Source organism: Lepidochelys kempii, chromosome 3, assembly GCF_965140265.1.
Source record: "Lepidochelys kempii isolate rLepKem1 chromosome 3, rLepKem1.hap2, whole genome shotgun sequence".
Lineage (NCBI taxonomy): Eukaryota > Metazoa > Chordata > Testudines > Cheloniidae > Lepidochelys > Lepidochelys kempii.
In genome coordinates, this window is record NC_133258.1 from 144,916,486 (window position 1) to 144,944,330 (window position 27,845).

The 27,845-nt window shown below is 43.4% G+C and overlaps 1 protein-coding gene across 1 annotated transcript in view; it reads left to right on the forward strand.

Annotated features, from left to right (window-relative positions):
* Nucleotides 1-27,845, forward strand: part of LOC140909325 (maestro heat-like repeat-containing protein family member 1) — a 64,666-nt gene that overhangs the window by 9,076 nt on the left and 27,745 nt on the right. Inside the window, exons 6-26 of the mRNA XM_073338363.1 lie at nucleotides 689-843; nucleotides 2,804-2,944; nucleotides 3,382-3,480; nucleotides 4,196-4,274; nucleotides 4,417-4,527; nucleotides 5,335-5,408; nucleotides 5,741-5,863; nucleotides 6,439-6,501; nucleotides 7,274-7,418; nucleotides 8,415-8,458; nucleotides 8,952-9,111; nucleotides 10,430-10,482; nucleotides 11,057-11,164; nucleotides 12,433-12,549; nucleotides 12,959-13,069; nucleotides 14,716-14,871; nucleotides 16,620-16,748; nucleotides 22,128-22,207; nucleotides 24,807-24,942; nucleotides 25,999-26,088; nucleotides 27,735-27,839. Of these exons, the coding sequence (XP_073194464.1) occupies nucleotides 689-843; nucleotides 2,804-2,944; nucleotides 3,382-3,480; nucleotides 4,196-4,274; nucleotides 4,417-4,527; nucleotides 5,335-5,408; nucleotides 5,741-5,863; nucleotides 6,439-6,501; nucleotides 7,274-7,418; nucleotides 8,415-8,458; nucleotides 8,952-9,111; nucleotides 10,430-10,482; nucleotides 11,057-11,164; nucleotides 12,433-12,549; nucleotides 12,959-13,069; nucleotides 14,716-14,871; nucleotides 16,620-16,748; nucleotides 22,128-22,207; nucleotides 24,807-24,942; nucleotides 25,999-26,088; nucleotides 27,735-27,839 (2,279 nt within the window). The remainder of the gene's footprint in view (nucleotides 1-688; nucleotides 844-2,803; nucleotides 2,945-3,381; nucleotides 3,481-4,195; nucleotides 4,275-4,416; nucleotides 4,528-5,334; nucleotides 5,409-5,740; nucleotides 5,864-6,438; nucleotides 6,502-7,273; nucleotides 7,419-8,414; nucleotides 8,459-8,951; nucleotides 9,112-10,429; nucleotides 10,483-11,056; nucleotides 11,165-12,432; nucleotides 12,550-12,958; nucleotides 13,070-14,715; nucleotides 14,872-16,619; nucleotides 16,749-22,127; nucleotides 22,208-24,806; nucleotides 24,943-25,998; nucleotides 26,089-27,734; nucleotides 27,840-27,845) is intronic.

Sequence of the window (27,845 nt, forward strand, 5' to 3'; positions counted from 1 at the left end):
ATTTTCAAACATCAGGAAGGATATATTGAATTGCGTACAGAAAGGCTAGGGAAGTCAGTGGAGATTGACAAAGCATGGAGCCATGGTTAGGAAGATTGTGAATGTGAAAGAGGATGAAGATAATATGTTCCTAATGTCTTGGAAAAGAGTCATTTAGATTTAGTGTCCAGGGTCAGATTTTGAAACCCTTTCCTCTCATTGTTGCATCATTGAAGCCAATAAGCCTATTCCCATGAATGTGTACCTGTCACGGGGAGTGAATATTCCAAAATCACTTCCTCAGTGCTTTGATTTTGTTCTGTATGTAATGTTGCTGAGGCAGGTGCATTGATCCATCATTTGTTTCTAATTTCAGAGGGAAATCTTCAGTCAATGAGATTCTTTTACCAAGTGAGCTATGGGGTCTCAGAATTGTCATGTATTTTTTACTCTGTAGTGCAGAGTGGCTAGGCCCCATTTCATGTTGACTATTCAACTTGCAAAGGCTGAATCATGTAAACATGTCTGGGATCTCCAGCAGAGTTTAGAGGGGAGTAGCTATCAGTTCCAGGAAGGTGGTTTTCCAAATTGAATTTGTGAACAGGGTGGATGTTCTTTATTTCAATTATGGACCCTGCAGAACTTTCCAAAACTATGCTGATTATTACCAATTGTGAAGTAAAATACAAGTCTTTGGCTCTCCGTGCAGTACTAAGAGAACTCTCCAGGTGTGCATCAAGGTACCTGGCACAGCCACCACAGGGAGCTGAGGAGCTGGACATTACCAGAGAAACTGCAGCTGCCAAAGCCTATGTGACTTTCTTGGTGCTCTTCAACAAATGGTTCCCAACTGCAAAGGGAAAGGTGAGAAGAGGAAATCCTGGGCACTGAGCATTTTTTAGTCTGTGTGTAGAATTTGGAAGGTGAATCTGTACAGGTGAAAGGAGTCTGAAAGCCAGCGCGATAGGTTGAATTGCCTATTTATCTACAGAACAGCTATAGCTTGGGTGACAGCAGGACAAGCTTTCTTCACATCTCTCTCTGCCTCTGAAAATGTGGCCTCATTCTTGATGTGGAAGAATCCATCATGGGAGAAAAAAAGCAGGGTGTGAAGTGAGTGAGGATGAGCTAGGACACCCTTCTGTTTCTAAAGGCTTCCTGATTTTCTGCAGGAACTGAGCATTAACTTTTTGGGAAAAGACATTAAGTTTCTAGCCCTAATGGTACTGAAGATCCAAACATGAACCAACATGGGAGTTGTCAGACAGACAGCTTAAAACAATACCTCTGTGAGGTTTTAGCTGTCCTTTTTAATCTTATCTGGGCATTATCACTGAAGACTAATCATGACTGTTCAAATGTCAACATTGTTAACTATTTCAAGATTGATAATTTTAGCAGAAACATTCATCTGACATGCTTATCAAGAGTAGTTGGACTATAGGTGATGCAGGTAGGTTTGATTGACGTTTTCCTTTATAAGACAGGTTTTCAATTGCTAAAAACTTTGCCCAACTTTAGCTATTTAGGCTAAAATTTGCTATGCCAGGAATTTGAATTTTTCTTTGAGATGGGGTGGGAGCAGGAATTTCAGCAAAAATGGTTCAGCTGTTTCTCAAAACAAGTTTAGGGAAAATACATTTTTCCCATGGTAAAAAAATACTATTGTTTCACTGAAAAGCTCTAGAGAGTCTATGCTTTGGAGCTAGAGGTTGAAATGTTGCAGGGGGGTCAGTCTGCTGTTAGAGCTGTGCCTGTTCCTGTTCCTGTGAAAATTTACCCAAATTTGGCCAAGTTCTAAGCCTGTGAAAGTCTCCGTGAATGGAGCAGGTGTCCTATAGGAAAAAATCCTGGGGCCCTGTGATTGTCATTAAAGACTGTTTACAGAGTGTATACTTATAAGAAAGCAGAATTAGGGTTGTACACGCTACCTTAATACTGGAATTTCCTAATATTTTAGTGTTTTGGTTTGCAACCCTAACCTTCTTTTGTCATAAATGGAAATTAAAGTGGGAAAAGACCTGTTAGGTCATTTTATCTATCCCTGGTACCAATGCCAGGTTGTTCTCTATGCTGCCACCTCCCATGGGTTGTCTAATGTGAAATAACTTAAGCAATGGAAATTCTGTCACTTCTGCTGGACTGTTCCACATCCTGATAGCTTTCAACACTAGGAAGTAATTTAATAATTGTATTATTCCTAACTGCATCCTAGGCTCTAAATTAGTCGCAGGGAAGGGATAAAGGGGACAACAGACATCATGAGGAGGAACAGAACAAAAGAGACCTGGGCAGAGGGATATGACAAGAGTTCTCATCACACTTTTCCTCTTTTAGCTCTTGGAGGAAAGTGAATTTACAAAGCACAGTAAATTGGGCAATGTTGCAAATACCAGTGAGGACACACAAATAATTAAAAGGACCCAAGATGCTAAAAATATAGGTAGCAAATTTCACTATCACATTCAACCTGGGAAAATGCAGGCATGGGGGAGGAGGGGCAAATAATCTGAAATGCTGATATTCAGTGGAGGAAGAATGTTAAAACAAATTTCAGAGTGACAATGAGTAAAACTAGCTGGAAATTTTACTGTGTAAAACAGCAGCTATAAGTCAATGTGACTTGACATTGGATACACAGACGCATCCTATCACAGACCTCAGAAGTGAGAGACCTTCTCTAGAAAGTTTTGGTGAGATATCGCTATTAAAATTGTAGATATTTCCAGGCACCTCAATGCTGCCAATACATGGACATATTGGTAACCATGCTCAATCTCACCTGGCAAAGGTTTATTCCTTCCCTTTTCTTCCTTCTGCGTAGGTGATGGAAGCCACACTGGATGTAATTGGCCAGCTGTTTTTCATCATGTCTATTCAAACATTGAAAAATCATCTTCAGTGTTTGATCACAGAACTCCTGCATCAGTATGAGACTGGGATACAACATTTTTATGTCACAGAGGTGAGCAATCCAAGGGTATGTCTGTGATTAGTGACTAGAAGAGTTAGATTGCTCTTCATTACCACAGAACCACTGCTTCCATGTTGTGAGGAGATACTGATTCCAAGTCGAGGCTTTGTCTGAAAGGAGCTGGGCAGGGACACATATCTAGAGTAAGGAATAGATGAGGAAAACAGAAGAAAACCTGAGAATAGGATACAACCAGTTGAACCACTGGCCTGATCTCAAATGAAGGCAGGTGATAGATTCAGGGGCCTGTGGAATGAAGCATATGGTCTACTTCTTGTCCCTGGAGAGTCAGGAAGTACAGAGACAAGTGTGGGATAAATTCAGCCATTGATAGGATATGTGGGAAACCTTTCATAATTAGAAGGAGAGTTCCATAGGTGATTGGTTCAGTAGATAATTCCTTATTACTCTTCACTTCTTTACCACAGTGCTTGTGCCATCTTCTGGATGCTGTACTGTGCCACAGGAAATGGAGCAAGAGGTTGTACCATAGTCTGGACAATATTCTCAGTACTCTATTCACACAGGTAAGGAGGTTGACTCCAATCAGGAGTGGAAAATAATATCACTTTGCTCCAGATGTCACTCGTGGTCAATAGTTGATTTTGCTCTTTGCAGTTGTCTGTTCCCCATCACTTTCCTGTCTCTTGTCATAGGCTGTTTTGTTTCTCAGATATTCTGAAGAAGGGTGAAAAATCTAATGTTTCTGCAGAGGGCTGTCAAGACTGAATTTTTTAGGGATGATTCGACCTGCTATTCCATTGAGAGGGGAATGCCAGCTCCAAGGATGAAAGCACCCTTCTCTGTCATCACAGATCTGTCCCTCTTCATCTGCTGTTCTCTATCACGTTGTGCACTGCCCTTCTCTCCCGCTCTCTATTCCCAGGTCAGGAAGTGAGTGCTGCTTTCTCCTCAACAGGAAAGGTTCATCACAGGACCTCTCTTGAGAATAAGAACCTAACAACCTTCTTTAGAGGAATTCCCTCTTCTGATGCACCAATCAGGGTCACACAGACTCTTGTTCTTCTGTCAGTCTCTGATATGTTTGTTAAGTTTTCCACTATCTTGGGGCACTCCTGTGGGGCTGAATGAAGCAAATACGCTCATTCTATTTTAGAGGAGATGGTTCGTTAAACATTCCTGGGGTGTTGAAGGACCAGGTTTTCCAGCTTCTGTGAATGTTTCAAATGCTCCTTTGCTGTGGAACCATGTGTCTGTGACAAGGATTTCTTCTGTTTTCAGGTTTGTGCTAAGTCTGAAATATCTGATACGCCAAGTAACTGGAACCAAACCTCTGCATTGCGAGCCTTCCAGGTGCTGGGTAAGAATAGAAAGAAACATTGAAATGAAATAACAGTAACAGGATCTCAGATTCCTGACTCTTCTAAAAAACTTCATTTGGAAATGTGGTGGTTTTCTTCCCTTTACATCACTTGTTATTAGTCAGACTTCTCTTCTGTTAGGTCCTATTTATCAGGAGGATATTATAGCTTTCCTCAGAAAGCCGATGGAGGGCACAGAAGAGGTGGAGTGCACTGCAGCTCTCACAGTCTTGAGAGAAGTTACCCAGGAGCGTAAGTAAGAAAGGAAGGCACAAGAGCGGAACTGCGATGGGGGAGCTCGTCTGCCACTTGCTTATTTATACGAGCAAGTGCCATCAGCTCCTCCCTTTCATGAGTACCAAATGCCATCAGCTCCTCCCTTTCATGAGTACCAAATGAACACATAAAAATGATGTGAATTATCAGTGTGCCTCTGACTGTCAACCCCAGGGACAAGGTCCTTTCCTGACTTCAATGGAACCGTGTCTCAGCTGAGACTCTTGCCCCAGATTTTTGGAGCCAGCCTCTTGTGTGCAGGGCACATTTAAGCTTGGCGTTAGAACTTTGTGTGTGAATGGCTGAACAATTTTATATTTGAAATCTTAATTCAAGCATACGTTCCCAATCTGAATTCACGTTCACAGCCTTACTGACGTATTAATGGTGCCAGATCCTCAGCTGGTATAAACCAGCATAGCTCTATTCAGTCTCAGTCTGGCAGCAGGGGAGTAGGGTCAGACAAAACAATCCTCCTCATGACAGGGCTGTCTCACTTGCTTAGAGGCTTACAACATATTGAAAAAGTCCCAAAATACCCTTGGCGTGATGCAATGCTACCATGCCATGATGGCGCATCATGAAGTGGTGATGTAATCTTACAATATGACAGTGGTTGTGCTTACATAACTTGTCTTGGAGGACAGAGCCTAAAAAGGAGTTAACCAAATGTTTATCTAATCCACAAAGAGGCAAGAATGGTGGTATAGGAAGTTAAAAAGAGCGAGGAGCTTCTTGTGATAGACTCCAGCCTGCTAAAGCCCCTGTCTATATTCCTTTCAGCTCCCCATATGGACAAAGTAAAAGACATCATGGTGCAATCTGTGGCTCTCCTCATACATGAAAACAACTATCAGGTAAGAGAACATTCAAATGTCTGGGAACAGACTTGTCTTAAGCTTCTAGGGTGGGAGATGGATTTATAGAATCACCAGTGTAACTAATAGGAAGGATTTTGCCTGTTGGGCTGGGGCAGGTTGTTTGCACTGTGGCTCTGACAACAGAGTTGATGCAGCTGCAGCTGCATTCTCTGATTTCTCATTTATGATCAGCAAGACCCGATCATCTACTTAAGAAGCACAATGTAAAAAACTCTACAGTGGGGAGGAGCATTTCAGACAGTACATTTGTGGTGCACACTGGGATTTTTAAATATCATTGACAGTCTTCATTTGTGTGTCTTCTGGAGGTGAAAAGTCCTCTCTTGCAGCTGATTAGAAGTTTTGCATGCTGTGGGTATCTCACCTTGCCAGGAGGCAGTGTACTTGTGAATTTTCTCATTCGGCAGTGTGAACTCCCTGTCTGCACCATGGTAAGAAGCAGAAAAATGTCTCCCCTTATTTTTAATCCTCCTGATCTTTTAACAATTATTGTTACCCTTTCCCTGGACCTTTCAAACTCTGCTTTACCTTTTCCTACCATGAATGTATATATCACTATGTACCTTTGAAGTAGAAAATATCATACTATATTCTGTATAATTTTCTGCCCCTTATTGCTGTCTTCACCAGTATCCACCAATTACATTTATTTAAGTTAAAGGGATGGTGTCAAGTATGTTCTATGCCAAAATGCAGGTTTTGGTTTTTGTAAAAACAAAAAATTACAAACCTTAATGTGAATGGGAATGATTTCACTTTTTAAAAATGTCAGTGAAAAGTGCTTTTGGGACATGGCAAGCTGGGAGAAGGAAGGGGATTTAATTGGGCATCAATAAGGGCTTCAGTGAAGTTTTCTTAACTGTGTTTGACTCAAATAATTATCTTTCAAACATTCCTCTAGATACCTGCAGTCATTCAAGCACTTATGCTACCCCTCTTCCCCTCCATCTCAATGTGATTAGAAGGCAAATAGATTAATGTGTCCTGATTTTTCATCTATTTATAGAAGTCTGAAGGTGACTGGGATGAAGAGGCAGTCCAGGTGTATAGTATCAACACCCTAAACCTGGTAAGCACGATTATACATGGACTGATCAAACTTTCCAGTAGTTCCACCCAAAGGGTTCTCCCTGACTTACTCACCTGCATGCACCAGCTGGGACATGCCTCAAAGGGATCTTCCTTCGGATGTGTTCCTCATGAGAATCATCTATATGCAAAAGAGCCCGGGTCAGTCATGAAGAGAGACGTAGGTGATTGGCTAAGAAGAGAGGAAAGGAGTACCTTTGATCCTGCTAAGTGCTGAGTTCTTCTTGTGAGATGTTGAGTATGCTTAACTCCCTTGAATTTCCTTGGTATTTGAGGGTACGCATTAACTTACTGGAGGTGCTTAGCATACCAAAGGAATCAGGACAATAATGAGAAGGAAGAATCAAACAAAACTGTATAGATTTGGATGTGCTATTGTGGGAGGCAGAGAAAGGCAGTTCTATCTGCCATTAAGTAAGAGGTCAGAGTTCTGAAGTATTGGTTAAGAAGCAGCAATTTTTTCCCATTGATAAAAGGAAAGTCACAAGAGAGATGATGTTGCATGTGTAACACCGACAGACCCCGGTCATTGGCAAGCGGGATCGAACCTGGGACCTCTGGAGCTAAATGCATGAGCCTCTATTGCATAAGCTAAAAGCCACATGGCTCTTAGCTAAGGCTGTACAGCAGACTCATTCATCTCTCTCTAAGTGATCTCAATGCCATGACATGGGACAGAGCATCACACCCAAGAGGAGCGTGGGTTACACATGTATAAAGATATCCAAACCTATGCTGTTTGTTGCTTTCAGGTGCCCTGGAAAATGCTATTGCAGTTTGTGTGCCCTCTGGAGTATGTCAACACTTTCATCCCCATCTGCAAGACCTTGACATCTTTGTTCATAAAGTCAGGGAAAGGAGGCCTATCTCCTTACCTGGCGGAGTTACACAGAAGACGTTAGTATCAGAACAGCTGCATTTAATTAAATCTCCTTCATAATATAAGATGTGAATGAAACTTTCTGCTGGAGAAGGTTACAGGACTGACACTAGTAAGGTACCTAGCCTGTTAGCAAGAGGCAATGCAATTCTTATGGAATCTTCTCATACAATCAGAACGCTTACATTATATATGGAAAAACACAAGCAACCAATGAAAGTGCTGCATTTCATTCCAGTTTTCATACACTGACCAAAACTCTTGTCAGCATTCAAGTTTTGAATGCTAGAAATATATAAATAAAGAGCCTTATGAGCAGGGGCATATACCTAAAAAGAAGCACAAGTGTACAAGGAAATTTCCCAGGAAGGTGAAAATCATGCCCAGCTATATTGGTTCTACCTTGAACTAGTTGGAGAGCAACAGTCTTTATTTGAGATCCTGAATGGGACTGTCTCCTACAGTTCATATTTTTATTATAAAGTAGACTGGATTGAGACACCCTAAATAGGTAAAGGTGGTAAAACAAAGCTCAAAGAGGCATATAAATACTCTGGGGCTGCCATTTTATATGTTTATATGAAGACAATGGGGTTGAAAAGGTTCCAGAATCTACATAAATTTTTTCTGTTTTGTAAGCATCCTTTCTTGATAAAATTTTCCAACTCTGATGTTTTTTACTTATCCAGTTGTCTTTCCATCCAGTTACTTCTTGCTTCTTACCCTTTAAGTATCTTTAACTGCAGTGCTATGTGACTCATAGCAGGGATGCTGACAGGAGTCTTGGACACCTGGCCAGATGTTTAAATACTCTGTTTTATTATTGGCCATACTCACCTGTCCAAGAGTGACAAAACTGAGACTGACATTATAACAAGTTAGAGAATGACCCTGTTGATCAGTAAACACTATCTACTGGTTAAAAACAATTGTCTAATCTCTAACTCGCAGCTCAGTGTGTTGCCCCCAGCTCTCCTGTACATTCAATGAGCTTCTATTTCTTTTTATGACAGCGACTGAACTCCCAACCCCTCAGGCACTCCTGCTACGCCTTTTGGTAAGCAATTCTTCCTGTAACTCATCTATTTGGTCCAAGATACTTGCATTTAGTTCAATAATAAATTTTAAAAAAAATTAAAATATGTCATCTATGAAACCAGAGTTTGCAGTGGTTGAGCCAGCTGAGTCTTTCTTAAATTGTACTGGATGGTGATGAGCAGTTACCATTTCCAAGGATAATCTCCCAGATCTTTCATTCAGATGCCTGCACATCCTGGCTGGATCACTTGGGGTCTCTAGTGATGACTGGTGTGGCAACAGGAAACTGAAAGCAGACCTCTGTGGCTATCCTGTGAAATAATCTCTGACATGAGGGGGACCTGCAAATGCTGTTTATCCTATAAATAAATAAACCTGTTCAAGACCACTCTGATCCCCATCCCAACAAAAGCAACCTTTTAAGAGACAAAATGAAGCATTATAGTTCAACCTCCCAACCGTTCCTTTTGCTGCTAGAGTCTTGAAATGAATGCTGGCTCTTCATTTTCCAGGTGATTTCATTGTATCCCTACAAAGATGGAGACTGTGGGGTTGTTGCTCTCCAACTGTTGCATGCCCTCCACCCTCTCAACTCTCTCCATCCTGTGATGCATTCAGATTTGGGACAGTTGTGGATGGAGATGATTCCTGAGCTTATACAATATTTAGAAGGTAAGGAAGTGGGAAGTGGGTTCCCAGAACAGCTGATGTGTGTGACAGACTCTGAGTCAACTCTCCTGTTGATTCAGAGTGCATGTGCTTGGTCCCATGGAAGTAGTATGCATCTGTGTCAAGGCAGCTCTTATAGACTTACACAATCCTGCTCCCGCACAAGTCATTTGAAGTTTTGCTTCTGATTTCAATGGTAGCAAGACTAGCTCATAGTGGTTTACCCAGCCCAACACACCACTGTGGATTGACATTTGCTCTTGAATCAATACATTGTAATACAATCCATTTCTTCTAGCTTCACTGGGTTTAGGTCTCAGCCTAGATGTATAAATACACTTCATTCTTCCTATTGGCTTATGCTCCATTCTTGTTTCTTTTCCTGTTTGATTGGAGTTCTGGAGCAAGGCAGGCCAGAACTCCTTCTCCCCCTCCCCACCTCCTGAGTCCATTAGGGATATTCTTTCCTAGTAGCCCTTGTTCCCTGAGTCAGATCTGGAAGGGAAGGAAAATCTGTTTGCCAACCTAGTCTTTTTCTATATTATTTAGCTAGACTCAAATCCTGAGGCCCTTAGTCCTTATTCAGGCTCTCATTGACTTTTCAACAGGAATTTTCCCCAAGTAACAATGTGGTGGAGTGTGGGGGAGAGGGGCGGAAGGGTCATAACTCTCTAAATATAGCCTCTGCCATTCTTTTAGACTGCTGAGGAGAGGAGAGAATATGGTTTTAATTTCTCTGCAAAGGGATTAAAACTGAGATGTTTCAGATGAGTGAAAGGGAATTAGGCACCCAAATTCCACTGAAATTCAATGGAAATTGGGCACCTAGCTTCCCTACGCTCCTTTGAAAATCTCACCTTTATAGCCCTTGCTGTTTTGCCTGCAAATGCCAGCTGTGCAGTATCTCCATCAGCTTTGATAACCTTTTTAATAGATCCACAGATATTAAGGCCAGAAGGGACCATTTGATCATGTAGCCTGACCTCCTGTTTAACACCGAAAAGAATTCCACCCAGTTACCCCTGTATTGATCCCAATAACTTCTGCTGAGCTAAAATATATCTTTAGATCAAGACTGGATGCCTTTCTAGAAGACATCAACTGATGGAGAATCCACTACTTCCTTTGGTAATTTGTTCCAGTGGTTGAATACTTTTATTGCATACAATATGTTTATGCTGATCGCCAAGCTAAAGCACACATCCTAGCTGATCCATCTCACTCTGTGCTGGTATCTGGAGTCTCCATTATGTCTTGCTGAGCCAATCTGAACAGTGTTCAAAACACTTTTGCTGACAAGCTGCATTTCTGCCTCTTCCAGCACATAATGAAGGAACTCTGGAAGAGGAGAAATGGAAGGACAAGCTGCTTCAGGTAACATTCATCCTCTTGAGGGGCCTTTAGCTCTTCGACGATGTGCCTATTGTGTTCCACCTATGTTCAGCACGTGTCTATACTACCACTGCAGGATCATCTGCCCTTGCCAACTGTGTGCATCCGCTTAGCAACAAAACCATATTTGTGCATCCACATACAGCAGATTTTATAGCAATGATTGTAGCAGTGCATTCTGGGATTCCTGAAGCATCCTATTTTCCTCACTGCCCTGGGGAAAGAATACACTGCACTGGGCCAATCTCCAGTGAAACATACTTTGCTCCGTGTACTGGGCGCGGTTATGCTGGTTAGCGGGCCATGGGGGTAAAGGTCAGTCTTCACCCTACACTATTTCTGAAGTATCTGGTACTGGTCATTGTTGGTGACAGAATACCAGACTAAATTGGCTTTCTAACAATTCCTCTGTTCCTAATGTCTTGCATCAATAAAAGACCCTCTGACTAGCTGTCTCTAAATGTCGAGCTATTTGCATACTTTGAAAATAGGTAGCAGTGAGTTTGAAGAGCTGTAAGTATTCTTCCTAACAGACTTTCTTCCTACCCCTGATCAGCTTTTAGAAAGGTCAGTGGAAGCCATTATGGATGATGCATGGTCCTGTGAGCTTGCAAATGAGATTCTTGTGAAAAGCAAAAGCTATTCTCAGAGGCCCCAAGATAAGGTCAGTTCTGGGTATAATGAATAGGAGTGAAACAACAAATGCAGTCTACCTGTGTTAGGAGAGGTTTCTGGGGAGATGAAAGTATGCAGGACTGGCTGGGTTACAAGGTGCCCAGGGTCAGTGTTTAAGAAATACATATTAGAGCTCTTTCCATGGGGATCTGTAAGTTATGCAGCACATGTTCAAGGAGGGAGTTGTCCCTGATGGCAGCAGAATACCTGACACAGTAGAATTCTACTTCTGGTCTTGTGTGTCAAAGCCCTGATCCAGCAAAGCCCTTAGGCACATGTTTATTTTTCAGCACATGTGTAGGCCTCTTGACTTCACCATCAAATTTATATGGAAAAACCTACAAAAACACAGGATTATTTGTTAGCGAAAGTGGAATTAATATTCTCTGTTAGAAGAATTTTAAATTCCCCTTTGGCTTCCATTGACTTCAGTGGGACTACTCAGATATTTAAAGTTGAGCGTGTGCTGCCGTGCTTTGCTGGATCGAGGTCTAAGTGACTACCCTCTCCTCATTCCAGTGCTTTTTTAAAACACACTTCTGCCATAAGTCTTAGGTGGTGATCCACCCCAAAAGTGTATATTGAATATCGTGTGCTGCAATGGGACTACCAAAATAGCTCCTATTAACCCAGCATATATAATCTACTCTTTGTGGGCAAATTATGCTTCTCAGATTTGGCATTCCCATTATACTGTCTTCTCTTCTACAGTTCTCCAACTATGGGGCCAGATCCTCAAATGGTGTAAAATAATGTTGCTCCAGTGAAAATAGCAGCAGCTGGTGCTCATCACTTATTAGACTCTGATTTTGGTGCCTAAATATGGATTTACTGGTCTAATTTTAGGTACCCCACTTCTTAAAACCTCAGCCTTAGTAAACAGATATATATGATCATCTGGGCAGCCTCCAATCTGAAGGCTCTCTCTGGATCATGGTTATTTGCAGTTCCTGAAAACAGTGACCTTCCAATATAAGATGTGTGAAGGGCACCAAAATCTTTATCTTGCAACAATATAATGAGCCCTGCTGGGCATTTTAGAGCTGAGGGAGATCACACTGTAACTGGCTCTAATTAGTGTTCCAACAGATATCACAATTCTTTACTCATAGCCCATAATGATGTGAAGTTCTTTCAAATATATAAAAACACCAAAGAAATTATTTCTTTTTATATACTGCATACAGTGAGATCTAAAATGTATTAATGGGGAATAATCATTCCCCTGTATCTAATGATAATCCTGTATTTTTATAGATTTTCCCATATAAATTTTATGGGGCAGTCCTACGGGCATCAAGAAACAGAGATGTGGTGAGGGAGTACCTCAGCATTGTACTACGGACTTCTCAGCAGGAGGAAGCTGAGAGAGAGGTGAGGGAAATGGAGTGGTCATCAATTAATCTCTGTGAAGAGAGAAAAGGACTAATGAGAATTTCCATAGACTGGAGAGGGGGGCATAGAGATAAATGGAAGAGTGACCAAATATCTCTATGTGAACTAGAATGGGAGAAATTATGTAGTCTTGGAGTGGAGGAAGGGAAAGGAAGAGGAATATAAAGACTATCAAAGATCTGTAAGCAGACTAGGGAAAGGAGGAGAGTAATGATGGAGGAGATAGCCTTTGCCTCCCCTATATGAATGGCATAGAAGTCCCCTGGTGCTCTCCAAAGCTTGGGAAAGGATGTGGAAGGGAAGTCTGGGTGGTGGAAAGGTTGGGGTGGAGAGTACAGGAACAAGGAAAGGGAAGTGTTCCATACTGAAGCATGACTCTGTGTTTTAGGGAATTGCTTCTGCCGTCAGTCTCGTAGCCACCCGCCACCTCAAGGACACCTTGGTGGTGCTTCAGGAATTCATTAACATTGTGAACCCAGATGAAAGCTCACCCAGTGAGGTACAGATAACATGTTATTTTACTGTGAAACCATGGCTCAAATGTGGCTTGTAAAGCACACAGGTTTCTCAGACTCCCCTCCATCCCTTCTTTTCAGAGACACTTCTGGGGACATCTGTACTTGTTTAAAGTTACAGAGGAGAGTGCTGCCTTTTTCCAGTAAGAATTACGTTTGTAGAAGAATGGGTTGCACTACCTGATGATGTGTGATCTTTTAGTGAGAGACCTGTGACCACTTCTGGGCTCAGGACAAACGGCTGCAGGGCCTCCAGTCTGGTGGGAGAAAACAAAAGGCCTTCAAGTGGGGCACCACCTGCAGTAGACTCGTTCAGCACCAGCAGATAGATCACGGGTGATTAAATCAAACAGTCATCCCCCATCAGGCCTACCTTCCCTCAGGGAGGCTCTGGTAGGTGGCAGTCTCCCCTGACTGAGCTGTACTCTCCCCTTTTAATATCTTGCTCTGGACAGACAGCGAGGGAGAAATGTGTTGCCTCATGTCCCACTAGACACAGAAGATTCTAAGTCTAAGTAACTTTCCCCTTTAACCCTTCCCTCCAAGCCTGACACCTATTGCAGGTATAGTGTGTCCGGGCGAGGGTTGATTGCATCCACAACCCCTCCTTTATATGCCCCATCACAGACCCTCTTGGAATGCAAATGTACAAGGTGGGAGAGTTAAGGTTGTTGTGGGAACCTGAATTTTCTGCATTTGTGTGATTTAAAATCTCCGCCTTCATGTTGCAATAATGTCGCTGATTGATACAAACTGTGGGTCCAATTCTGCAAAGTCTTGTTCATGACAGTAGTGTGTTCTCCATGGGCTTTGAAAAGATTATTCAGGTGAGTAAAGGACTGCAGGAATGAATTCTGTAAAATGTGGCTAATGAGAAATGTTACCCCATTGTCTTGGAGGCCGCTTGAATGTGCTGGAGTTACAGCCCCCCACACAGGAAAAGATGCTGCTTAGCTTTCCCCTGTTCCGATATTTAAACTTCTGTCTCCTGAAAGAGGGTGGCACTGACCCAACATCAGCCAAAATGGATCACTTTGGCCACACAGCTCTGTCTGCTGAATATGTAGGCAGAGTAAATGTGGTCATCTAAACACAGTTTAGTCTTGAAGTCTTTTTCCCCCAGCTCATCACTCGGTCAAGGGAGAGTTCATTCCGACCCTGCTTACACAATGGATATTTCTCTTGAAATATCACATCTGTGTAAATTCCCTACTTGAAGTTTTGACTCAAGAGTGGATGTCCTTTTAAGAGAGAGACTAGATTTGCTCTAGTTCAATCACAAGTAATTGTCCTCAGTAGAGTTCACTCATGTGGCAAGGAAGAATAATTCCCTCCTCCACTGCAAGAATCACTGGGTGAAATCCTATGGCCTATGCTATGCAGAAGGTCAGACTTGATGATCAGAATGGTCCCCTTTGGCCATAAAGCCTATCAATCTCAGCTCTTCTGAGAACCTCTCCTTCATCTGCAGGTTTTCTCTTACCTATAGACAATTTTCTGGCACCGAATATTTGGACAGTGGAGCAGTTCTGTTGGAGCGGGGTGGGGTGGAAGGAGAGAGAAGGAGCTTGTCCATGAGAAAGAATTTGGAAAGATGATGAGTTTGCATTTATCTCCCTTTCCACCACAGGATGCACAGCAGAGTAAGTGGAGCATGGCATCCAGCACCCTTCACCTTTGCTATGACCAGGTGGCCAAGGAAACAAAGGACAACATCCTTCCCTGGGTGGACCACATCCTGTCCCAAATGTTATACCATTACTGCTGCCACACTGCCTCAGCCACGGTACTATGAAAGTGAACCTATTTCTATGGATGCTTTTCTCCTCCTCAAGCATTAGAGTTCCTGGGGTGCAGAAATCTTTGTTTTGGGCTCAGCTTGTCTCCACTAGGAAACTGACAGGAAACTATCTGCTGGGGTACCATCCCATCATTGCTTCTGATGTGGATGTTCTAGAAAGGGGTCCCGTAAGGGCCCCATATCTGCTTTGCATCCACAGCATAAGAACATAGGGATTGCCATAATGAATCAGATTAGTGATCCGTCTAACTAATTTTCCTGATTCTGAAGTAACACTTGCTGTTCTATAATACCCAAGATCTTTCCTTTTTTAAAGATAGTAAGAGTTCTTTCAGCAGAACAAGAATTTCTTGTTTGGTGTTTTTTGGTGTTTGGAAAACCGCTCCAGAAAAAGGTAAGGTACAGTTACCAGGTCCCTTCCCTCTACACTCCCTGTGCATCTCCTTTGTCTGTTTTCAGATGTTTCTGAGACTAGTAGATGAGATTGGCAGTAACCTTTTCTAGCAAGGTGGGTTTCTGAAGTGTTGTCTAAATATGGTGATCTCACTTGTCACTTGGTCATGAGAACTGGAATCAGGGAGAAAGGGGGGATTTTCTGAAATTTGCCTTCTCTGCATGTCATGGGAACAGAAAGAGGTTTGTCAGATTCTTGGTCACATGATCTGATGTAGGATGTAGAAAATGTCTCTCTTTCCATCTGAGCATGGAAAGTAGGGGGATGTGATCTAATGGATATTTTTATAGGTATGGTGACAGCCCGGTTTCAGGCTGTTCCCTTCTTATTTAAATTAAATGGAAACGTTTACCTCTGGTGTAGCTTTTGATTTTTCAAATTCATATTCCAATGGTTAGAGTGATTGTTATTACCATACATGGTGGGTTACAGCCTTAATGAAGTGTTCTGTTAATCATGATAATTAAAACAAATGATATTTGTATGAAGATACTAAATACATATGGGCCCCTCTTTATGTTCCTGTATTTCAGTGTGTCATAAGGTCTCAACACATAATAGTTATCCTTGCTTCTGAGTTCAGGCAATGAGAACAGATGTTGGATATCAGTTGGGTAGGGAGAGAACATTTCTTAGGCTATGTCTACACTAGCACTTTTGTTGGTAAAACTTTTGCCCGTCGGGGTGTGGGGAAAAAACATTCACATGACTGACATAAGTTTCAGTGACAGAAGTGCTGGTGTGGACAGCGCTATGTTGGTAAGAGACACTCTCCTGCTGACATAGCTACCACCGCTCATTGGCGGAAGCTTTATTATGCTGATGGGAGAACTCTCTCTCGTTTAGCATAAAGCGACTACATGGGAGACCTTACCACGGGAGCTGTGCCACTGTAAGGTCTCTAGAGTAGACACAGCCTTAGAACGTGGAACAGGCAGGAGGGGTAAGGGACAGTATCTCATTATAATATGTTTGACATGAGCACTCTAAGGCCCTATCTAGACTAAGATGTAAAGGCATGATGTTAGCTAACTTGGTCTAATTAACATCTTGTAAAACTCTAGCCTAGAGAAAGTCATGTTTTAGAGTGTGAATAACTGGTTGAGTTAAGGCCTGGCCTGGGGGGAAGGTGTAAACATTTTACTCTACCAGTAGAAGCTAGTTAGCTGGATCTAACATCTCACCTTTATTCTAATCTAGCCATGCCCTAAACTGCTTTATTTCTCCTGTGTCATTAATGCACTAAACTGCCTTTCTCCCCATTCCTGGTGGGATTTAGCACCTAGGTCTGAAGCTGAGCTTTCTGAGGTCAATGGCTGCATTCACCAGAACTGTTGGCAACATCGCCCAGAAAGCAAAAGAAGCCCATGAATTCTCGCAGAAAGCTGTGATCGTGGCATTCATGGTGGTGAGTAAAATATACAAACCGGGCCAAATTCAGCTCTCATTTACAGTCTTAGAGTAACCCCACTGAAATCAGTGGAGTTAATCACATTTTACACCCTGGAAACGAGTGCAGAATCTGGCCTAGGGTCTCTATTCGTTGGGCCATTATAGAGAACTCTGAGCAACACTGGCAGTAAAAAGCTGGGCATGATGGAGTTTATATACAAAGCTCCCACACTTTGAGCACATGGCAGCCGTACACAGAGCTCTGGCACTTTGAATCAATGACCCCTGCTGGAACCTGGTTGCAAGGCTGGACCAAGCACATATGGGATCTTTCATGGTCCCACTGATCCACTTTGTCCCCACTTATAAATATAATTGTCATTTTATTTCATAGTAGTCCATACATCCCCTATAAATCAGGGCAGTGACTGGAGGTAAGGCTGATATGTGTATGTGGCAGCTTGGCTGGGGGTGCAGAGAGGTCAGGGTGGTCTGGTTTGCAGGATGAGAGGTGCGGGGACAGGAAGAGGAAGCAGTAGGCAGCATGAAGTGGTGGCAGTGTCAATGAGCACAGTGGACAGTCATGCCTAGTGGTTAGAGTAGGAATGGATAGCCAAGAGTCAGAGCCAGGAATCTGAGCCAAGAGTCAGAACTAAGTTACCAGGAGTGAAGCAAGACAGGGCCAAGGCAGGAGCAGGGCTGGAACGAGGCAAAAGCAAAACTGGAATAAGGTGGGAGGAATTCTGGGAACAAGCAGGTGCTATCGCAGCTGTATACAGATACTTTGAGCTGCTGCTGAACTGTTGCTGCTGCTGGGCTTAAGAACTGGTCTGCTGAATCTCCCAACCAATCAGCTGGTGTAACCAGTAAATCAGCCTACTACAGCCAGCTGCACTTGTTAGGTTGCCCAGATACTGGTTCTGCTGCAGGCTCTGGTTCCAGATTGGCTCTGCTGCAGGCCCTAATTCCTGACAATCCCCCCCTACGCCCCCTGCGCACTCCCAAGAATGCCTCATAGGGGCCTCAGAGATTGGTTTCTTGAAGTACTTCTGATGGAATTCTTACAAGAGGTCTGGTGCATGGGTGTTCTCTACTGGTTCCCAAACCATTTGTCCAGACCATAGCTTTCCCAGTCCACCAGGTATTGGAGCCTTGCCCTAACTCACCAAGACTTGAGGATTTGGTTGACCACATATTCCTCCTGTCCGAAGACTGTTTTGGGTGGCGGTGGTGGTTTGGAGCCATTTGGGTATGGGTTTTTGGTGTAGGGCTTAAAAAGTGAGATGGGAAAGACAGGGTGGATTTTCAAGGACTCAGGTAGCTGTAACCTGAAGGCAACTGTGTTCACAAGTTCTGTAATCTTGAAGGGGCCCAGGTATTGGTAGTCTAGTTTGGCAGATGGGTGGCTCAATTTAAGGTTCTGGGCTGACAGCCACACCTTGTCCCCTATGACCAGATTGGGGGCAGCCTGGCAGTCTTGGTCCACATAGTGTAGATACCTTCTTTGGTGGATTGCAAGTGTTCCTTGAGCTCCCAGTGCACCTGGTGTAGGTGGGAGGCTAAAAGCACAGCAGTCGGTACTGGGGAACTCATGGTGAAGGCTGACTGGAAGTGGGGGTAAAAGCCATAGTTTGCAAAGAATGGGCTATGCTGGGTCAAGGGATGGATTGCATTGTTATATGCAAATTCGACATCACACAGCAAGGGAAGCCAGTCGTCACAAGGATAACTCAAAAAGCAGCGAAGATACTGCTCCAAGATTTGATTGACACTCTGTCCATTAGTCTGTGGGTGATAGGTGAATGACGTGAGGGACTCAGTGACAAGGAATCTGAGAAATTCCTGCCAAAATCGGGAGATGAACTGGGGACCCCAGTCTGAAATAATGCCCCTCAGTAACCCATGGTAACAGAGGACATTTTCCAGGAAGAGTCAAGCAATCCAACATGTGGTAGGAACAATACAGCATGGGATGAAGTGCACCGTTTTGTTAGGAGGTTGACGATAACCAGGATGACAAACTGTCCCTGGGAGCATGGTAGTTCTACAATGAAGTCCATTGATATAGTATATTGAGGCTGGAGGAACCCTCAGGATCCTGATTGTGGGTTGTTGGTATGGGCATACAGTTTGCAGGACTTAATATAATTCTTGCAGTAAGCTCATAGGCCTGGCCATTAAATGCTCCTCAAAACCATATTCCAGCTCATGAATTAGCCAAAATGGCCTGCAAGTAGTGAACTGTGGCATAGTTTTAATACCTGAAGCCGAGGTTGTCCCCCAGAACATAAACACAATCCAAGTGAGTGACAGAGGAAGCCATTTGGTAGTCAGAACTAGGAATCTGGTTGGGGAATTGCATCATTCAGATTCTGGTGGATCTGGGTTGCAAATGAGTTGCTGGGGAGCAGGGAGCGGGTGGAGGATGTCACATCGCTATCAATCATCCTGTTGACAAAGTTGGACACCTTGAGCATGGTGCGGGGGCTCTTCTCCAGGTTCATGATATTCGTCTTTGTTGGATAGGGCATCAGCTTTCCTGTTTCTTGTCCCTGGACGATAGGTTACTACAAAGTTGAAGCAAGCAAAGAAGAGTGACTGGAAGTTCTAAGTCTTAGTTAAGACATCTAGCAGTCTGTAGGTACTCCAGATTCTTGTGGTCCATCAGGACTTAGACCAGGAATCAGGCTTCTTCTAGGAGGTGGTGCCACTCCTCAAAAACCACCTCAATCCCTACATCCCTTTCTCAAATATATTTTTCGTCCGCTGGGGTTAGCTTCCAAGAATAAAAAGCACAAGAATGGAATTGTTTGTGGGGCTCCACATGGTGAGATAATATTGCACCTATGGCAACGTTTGAGGCATTGGGCTCAACTGTAAATGGTTTAGTGGGATCTGGATGAATCCGAATGGATGCTGAGGTGAATTCTCTCTTCAGTCAAAGGCCAACTAAGCCTCTGCAGACCAGGCCAATCTGACCCCCTTTTGCAGGAGTGCCATTATGGGTGCAACCAGGTTAGAGAATCCCTTAATAAATTGCCTGTAGAAATTAGAAAACCTCAGGAATCACTGGATCTGGATAGGTCCTTAGGTGTAGTCCAGTCAGATATTCCCACCATCTTATGCAGGTCCATGGTGAGTTCCTTGGGCAAGACAGTTTATCCCAAGAATTCCACTCAGACATCAGAACTCTGCTGCATATTTAGCAACTTGCTGGCATCCTTGCCACAACATTTGAAGCATGGCTTTAGCCACTCATTTGCTCTAACAAAGTCCTCAAATTGTCCCAGAAGTGGGCATCATTTTTTTGTCAGGAGCAGAGATACCCAAGCCAGGAACTCCACAATAAGCAGGCTGGTAATTAAACCCACTCTGATTTGGTCAGTAGGGTATAGCTGTGGGCGTAGCAGAAATAGGAGCCAACACTGGTTTAGGAACCCACAACATTTGGCATGATTACAATTGAACTTGTCAGGCAGGGGCGCTTGGGCTCATGGGAAGCTGGGATTGGAGATGAGTGTGAGAAAGAGATTGTCCTTTGTAGTTTCCATATGTGCTGCATCAGCCATAGATCCCTTATTGTTTGTGTAGGAGCTACTCAAACTTGTCAGTGACCAAGACGTGGGCAGTCATGCCACGTGGTTAGAGCAGGAGTCGGTTGCCAGGAATTGGAGCCCAGGGTCAGAACCAGAGTCAGAGGTTAGATGCCGGAGCCAAAGTCACAGGTCCTGATTTGGAACAGTGGGTCAGAATCTGACTACTTGGAGTGAGGCATGGTGGAACAAGCCAGGCAAAGGAGCTATCACAACCATGGGCAAATGCTTTGAGCACCCACTGAACTGCTGGGCTTAAGAGCCAGTCTGCAGAGCCTTCCAACCAATCAGGCAGTGTAGCCAATCAAGCAGGCCAGTTGTACTTGTTTGGTAAGGTTGTCTGGAGTCTGGCTCTGCCACAGGCCCTGATGCCTGACAAGCAGTTAGAGGCAACATTAAATTTATAGGAATGCAAGGGGACACTGGAGGAAGCCCTTGGATAGTGGTAACATAGAGCGGCTGGCTGGGAGCCCCAGCCATGGTCCAAAGACCTGGGATATGACAGAAGAAATAATGAGAGAAGCCACCCAGTAAGAGGCAGCATGAAATGTTGGGAGCCTGGAGGAAACCCCTAGTTGAGGCAGCAAGAAATGACTGGGTGGGCAGAGACTCAGAGGAAGAATCCATTTGGGGGGCGGGCAGCAGGTGAGGAAAGAACACTTGCTCTCCCACCAAAATTTCAGATATACCCTTCCCCACTGCCACTTCCTGTCATGTCTCACTGGTTGGTAGACGGGGGGAGGTTTTCTCAACACTGAGCAGTTTTAGACTTAGCAGGATCTGGGGAAGGAACATGCAGTCTTTGGGTCCATGAGGTCCAGCACATGGTCAGCTCTGCCTTCTTGCACATTCTCCATATGTAGAACAGGAGAGAAAAACAAGCACGCACAGAACTCAAACTCTCTACCTCCCTTAGGGTATGTCTACACTGCAATTAGACACCCATGGCTGGCCTGTGCCAGCTGACTCAGTCTGGCAAGGCTTGGGCTCAGGGATTGTTTAATTGCAGTGTAGACGTTCAGGCTTGGGCTGCACCCTGAGCTCTGGGATCCTTCCACCTCGCAGGGTGCTACAGTCCAGGCTGCAGCCAGAGCCCGAATGTCTACCCTGCAAATTAAACAGCCCCTGAGCCCAAGCCAGCTGGATGGGACAGCCACAGGTTTTTAATTGCAGTGTAGACATACACTAAGTGACTGCAGTTTCCATGGCCTGTCAGAACTAGCCCTGCCTGCTGTTATTGGAGGCTTTCCCCAATTTACAGTCACTCACATCTTGAATGAATGCCCAGCACTCACAGAGACCTCCTTTCAGCATTTAAACGCACGCACAGTGCATACCCCTAGCACTCCAATATACAGATCAGCAACCACCAACACGGCTTTTAGCCATTCACCGCTCTCAATACTGAGCTTGTCATGGAATCTATGCGCTTTAGTGGCCCTGCCCAGGACCTCTCATAACTGTCTACCTGTCCGTTGTGGTGATATTGACTAAGCCAGTTTAAGAAGGTTTTTATGGCACATGGGAACTAAGGTATATCAGGGTTTGAGTAGATTTCCTCCTTTAAAAAAACTCTTAATATTGTTTTTTGTCACATCATCTTCTATAGTCAGAAATTCTTCTTACAGTTGAGATCTGGAGAGCCCCAGAGATTAAATAGCCCCTCTGTGTGTGTCCCTCTGGAGTTAGTACTGATGGATGCTCATGTATGGGTCCTTCAGGAGCAGTGGAGTAAGGATGGCGTGTCGGTGGGCAAAGCTGGAGCTCACATGCTGCTATTCTGTCTCCTCTTTGATTTACAGAAGCTGATTGAAGAAGAGTCAGTGAACTTGCTGTCTAACCCTGTGCGCCAGCAGGCCATGATTGTTGTCACTAACCTGAGGTATTGTGAAAGCTCAACCAGCCTTCCATCAGAGTTCAGTCTTGAGTTGCTGCTCCATATTACACCCAGGAATATTGGCTCCTGTGTCATGTCCTGTTTGCTAATTTGTCATCTGGAAGAAGCAGGAATATTAACTCTTTTTTTCCTTGCCTATTTCACTTTATGCTCTAGTGATCCCGAATCCAAGCACCTCTTAAAGTAAAGAACTTCTCTGTGAGGAGCTCAAAAAAACCTGTAGTACAGTAGGTTTCTCTTGTGGGTTTGGGACAAAGTTCCTGTAATTTATTGCAGCATTTCTGAAACAGATACTGTGGTGTATGTGGCCAACAGTGCCTGAGTGCAGAGTTGAGGAGAGATCAGTAACAGAGACCACATCACAAACATTATGTTTCTTCAGATTCTGTTCTCCTTTTTCCTGTTTAAAGGCCTAAGTACTACAAAGCACAAGAGCCGCAGAGAGACAAACTAGTATTTCATAGACTACAGATACAATATGGGTCAAATTGTGTCTGGCCCCTTTCAAGTTGTGTAAAGAGCCTTCTCCCCTTCCCTTGTGCCCAATTGCACGTGGGCCAGCCTCAATCACAGCAGACTTACTCCCTAGTACTGCTGGGAGCACAAATCACACCAAAGCAGGGTCGCCAGGAGGATTCAGTGGGCCTGGGGTCTTGGGCGGTGGGTCCTTCACTCCGGGTGTGTTCGGCAGCACTGAAGGACCCGTGCCGCCGAAAACTCTCGTGGGGGCCCCTGAAAACTCTCTTGGGGACCCCTGCGGGGACCGGGGCCTGGGGCAAATTGCCCCACTTGCCCCCCCGCCTCTGGGCGGCCCGGAAGGGAGGAAGCTAAAGACCATGGTAGGATCATGTTCTGCAGCGATGAGGTTTAGCAACAGACATTGTCACTGTGCTCTCCAGATGTCCAGGAAGGCTTATGCAAGTCCCATGTGTAATGGGTATATCAGGACATAGAGTGGGTATGGCCAGAGTGCACTATGCTCCAACTGTCTTCAGATGAAAAACAACTCCTCAGGCTACTCTAACCTCTGGGGCCAGGGCCAGGCAGAGAATTAGGGAGATAACGAGCTCTCTGATGGCCGCCATCTGTACTATTCTGAGTTGAAACTCAGCATCATAGACAGTCTAGCCCAAAGTTTGCCATGAAGTTGAAACAAACTGTTTTTATAGATGCACAGAATCCTGGGTAATAAGCTTCAGGGGACAAATTAGTCATTCACAAAATGTTGTGAGAAATTAACCTGCAGAAACTTAATGTGCTGCTCACCTATACAGTATACTGCATATGTTGCATTAATTTGGTTGTTAGCCTGTTAAAAGTATGCTTACCGTATATTTTACTCTTTCAACAAAGAACTGTTGAAATAATTTTGATGCCAAATACAATTTTGTTAAAAATATGGTGGTCAGTTTGGCAGGAGAAAAGGGATATGAGGAATTTTAAATAAAAGTGCATTCCAGAACTAAGATATTACTAGCACTGAAAACTTAAGGCAAACACTTTAAAAACATTAGTTTACATTGAGTTTAATATCTACCAGCTGTAACCCATGAAACTGTCATAATTGTATAACAGTATTGGAGCTAGCAGAGGGTGATATAATTACCACGCACTTCAGCGAGCTTACACATGCCATGTAGTTCAGGGAAGTGGTGCATACTTAGGCTGGGAAGAATTCAATTTTTATTTTTTATAATTTTGACAGATAATATTGAAGTTTATTTTAGGTACTTTTTTATTTTTATGGATTTAAATGTTCACAGTTGTGGGAAATAATGGGGAGTCAGACAATAATTATTTAATGACCGTAGATGTCAATTTATAACAGTTAAAACAAATTATCAACATCACATGGCGAAATATACAAAGAATATATCCAAATCAAACTCTAAGTTCTCAAGCAGCATTTTTCTTTCTTTGCCTGTCTGTACATTTTGATGATTATCAGTGGAAATATTTTTATGTTGGTATGGTTAAATTGACATTTGTTGACATTTACCAATAAAAATCTAATCCTTCCAAGCCTATACACACTGTACAACATACACATTGTGGGATGACAGGCAAACACATAAATGCAGTATGCGATATGTGCAAAGAAAGGCACTACAGTATTGTGGCCACTAGATGGTGCCACTATAATTTCTGGCTAAAGCAATGGAAGCCTTGTGGTTTACAAAATTAATATTTTAAATCTCAATGAAAACTTCAGAGTTCAAACATAGTTTGTTCCCTAGTTTATACCAATATTTACCCCTAAAATATTTATTGAAAATCAGAGCTAGCTTACTGCATGCTTTATGAATTCCGAACTAAAGAAAGTGAGGAAAAACTAATTTTCCTATCTTTGGGCTATGAATTTATCCCTAAGTAGGACACTTATTAAAATCAGTTTTGATGCATTATATTAGAGCACTTATCTCTGTACCAAAATACACACACACATTTCTATTGCTTACTATGGTCAGAACAAACACGCCATTAAGTTTGAGGGTGTTTAAAGAATAATGGATGATATATTTTTTCCTACCTTGGATTCCAGACATTGTCATGACTCATTAAGGGGGCTTCTCTCTTTTGTCAGAAAGCTGAAGCCACCACTAAAGGCTGAGAAGAAAGCTGTTCTACTCCGGGCATGCTACAAAAGTGTCTTTTCTCTGCCTCCAATAGAGATCATGTTAGCAGAGGCATGTGATAATATACAATGCCAACACTCAGAGGTAATCTGTCCTTTTAAAAAAATACAGACATAAGAGAAGCCCCAGGTGTCTTAAATTCAGCAGTCCTCCTGGGGATGGTGACATATCGGGCCTGATAAGAGAGTTTCATTGTGAGATTTAGAGACAAAATGGTGAATCCTACTTACACTTTTTGACCAGCAGAATAATATTGCAAGTTGAATACGAGCCTGGATGCCAAGAAGCAGATGTTGTCTGCTGGATCATGGCAATGAAGAGCAAGTAGTCTAACTAGGCAACCCAGTCAGTGGAATACAACTGATGTCTAATTAAAAAGAGACAAAACCTGTTAGTAAGAGAGAACACATGGCAAGGTGTGCAATCATCAGTCAGTGTATGCACACCTGGGTCTGTGTGCTAAGGATGCATCTATTCTGCTTAGTCTCAAATTACTTCACCACTAATAGAGCTAAAGGGAAATAATGGAATCGCACAGTTCCAAATTTACCAGGGTTTTGGCTCTTTAGCAGAGAACTGTTCTAATATCATAATAATAGGGGGTCTTTTCTTAGCTAGGGAAGCAGTACAGGGAAAAAAATATTATTATCCCGATGACACAATTTCATATTTAAATGGTGAGTTGGTGCATATGTAGCCCAGTGCGTATGTAGCAATTTTGCTGCTGTTCATCTGGCTTTGTATCAGAATCTGTGCTGAGAATGGCAAACTCATTTCACATCTTGTTCTTAGAAGGAATTTAAGGCAGATTGCCAGAAAATAATAGTGAGTTCATATATCTGAAGCAGAGAAATAATTATTGCTATTTATGGGGTCAGAAAACTTTCCCTGTGTATCATAGGTGCTTATATGGCCCTCATTACCAGGTGTCCGAACACCACACACTTTTTAATGTTTTATCCCCACAACACCCATGTAACGTAGGGAAATGCTATTATCCCTATTTTACAGCTAGGGAACTGAAGCATAGAGAGACTAAGAAACTCATCCTATCTCTCTAAAGAAGTATTCCTACACCTCACGTTGCCTGTAGAATGTCAGATTGTATGACACTGACTATTGTGCTACCTCCTCTCCTAGTCTCTGTACAAGGAAACTATAGATGCCTTGAGAGGAATGCTTGAGGGTTTGGTATTTGAATGTCCTGTGGAGGTCCAGAAGATTTTGGAGGTAAGCAGTAGTGGGGCATGCAAGAGGAAAAGAGAGTTATAGAGGAGAGATTAAACAATCATGGTTCGACTGTCCCATCTGAGTTCAGGGCTGAATTAAGACAGTCTGGGGCTCTAGGCACACCACAACATGGGAGCTCTATGCCCCAGCATCTTGACCCTACTCCACATCAAAGGGAGTGGCAGTGGCAAGGAGTTCCCTCTCCTCTCCCAAAGAGGCAGGGACAGTCATATGGGACCCCTGTAACCCTCAGGATCAGCACCAGAGCCCCACTACCCTTGAGAGAAGCGGGGGTGGAGGGGAGGGCTCTTAATCCCAGAGAGACAGGGATGGCAGCAAGGGCCTTCCCAGTACTTAACCCAGCAGCCAGAGTATATCTGGTTAGGTGGGTGATTTGGGCCCACTCTTCTCTTTCCGCCATACATAGAGTACTTTGCTGGGCTGTTTTGGCAGGATGGTTTGTGTTCCCTTGGAGTTTATAATCCATTGAGATGCACGGAGCAGTTCACAACTCTGAGAGCTGTTGTTTCAGGCTCTTTGCAGACTCAGGTGGGCATCTCTACAACACTATGCTCAGGTCATGTTTTCAAACTTTTCTTAACAATCATGAAAGCTGAGCTTCTGCTCTCATGAGACAACTCCAAGAGTTGGGGTCCTGGGCACAAGCCTATAGGTCCACATTTTTAACTGTATTTAAGCATCTCATTTTCAGAAGTGATTTAGGCACTTAGGAGCCCAGTGAAATTTTGGCTCCTATGTGCCTAAATCCCTTTTGATACATAGGCTCCTAAATCAGTTACACATTGCAATGCTGTGTGCAGCAATGCCCAATTACCTTTAAAAATCTGGGCCATAATGTTTATGCCTTAATTTAGCCCTGCTAAAGAGTCTCCCATACTCTTCTCTTTTCAGAGAGTATATGTTCAAGGTGCAGGGGTGCTGGAATAATTTGTATCATGGGGGTGCTGAGAGCCATTGAACCAAACTGTAAACCCTGTCCATAATAAAAACCACTTCAAGCCAGGGGGTGCGAGAGCACCCATATCAGGGTGTTAGAACAATCTAATGTATGTAAAAGAAATGTCAACACTTTTATAACAACTGAGAAATATACTTCCCTTCTCTTCTCTCTCTGAAGCTCTTTCCCCCAGGTGTTGACTTGTAGGCAGGAGAGACGTCCTCCCTGCCTCCCAAATCTTACTCTCTCTAGAAAAGTTGGGCAGGATATGTGGTGTTACCCTCATTTCCAGAGATAAAAATAGACTTCATTTTATACCCTATCAAATTCTGAATCCACCAACTAAGATTCAGAGCAAAGGAAGGAGCCACGCTTTGGCAGAGCAGATTATGATGTCAGTTTTCCTTCTTAGTGGAACTATTATAGGATGGATTTCTGGAAAACACAGAAGATAACCCTCTTTCAGAAAACCCATAAACTTTATTTACATATAGAGGAGAATGCTACATTTTTATCTGACCTACCATCAGACAAAGGACCTCCCACACCCTCAGCTGCTGTAAATCAGAGTAGTTTCTCTGAAGTCAGTGGTGCTACCCCAGTTTACAGCAGCTACTGGTAGATTTGGGCCACAATCTTTTAGGAGTTTTCTTTTTTTGTGAGCAGTGATCTCCATTTTTTCCTACAGTACCTCGAGCCCTGGCTAATCTCCAGAAAGGATCATGAGCGGGAACGAGCAATGTGGTGCAGTGCCCGGATCCTAAGATGTGTGGCCAAGCTTCCCAATTTTGACGTGAGT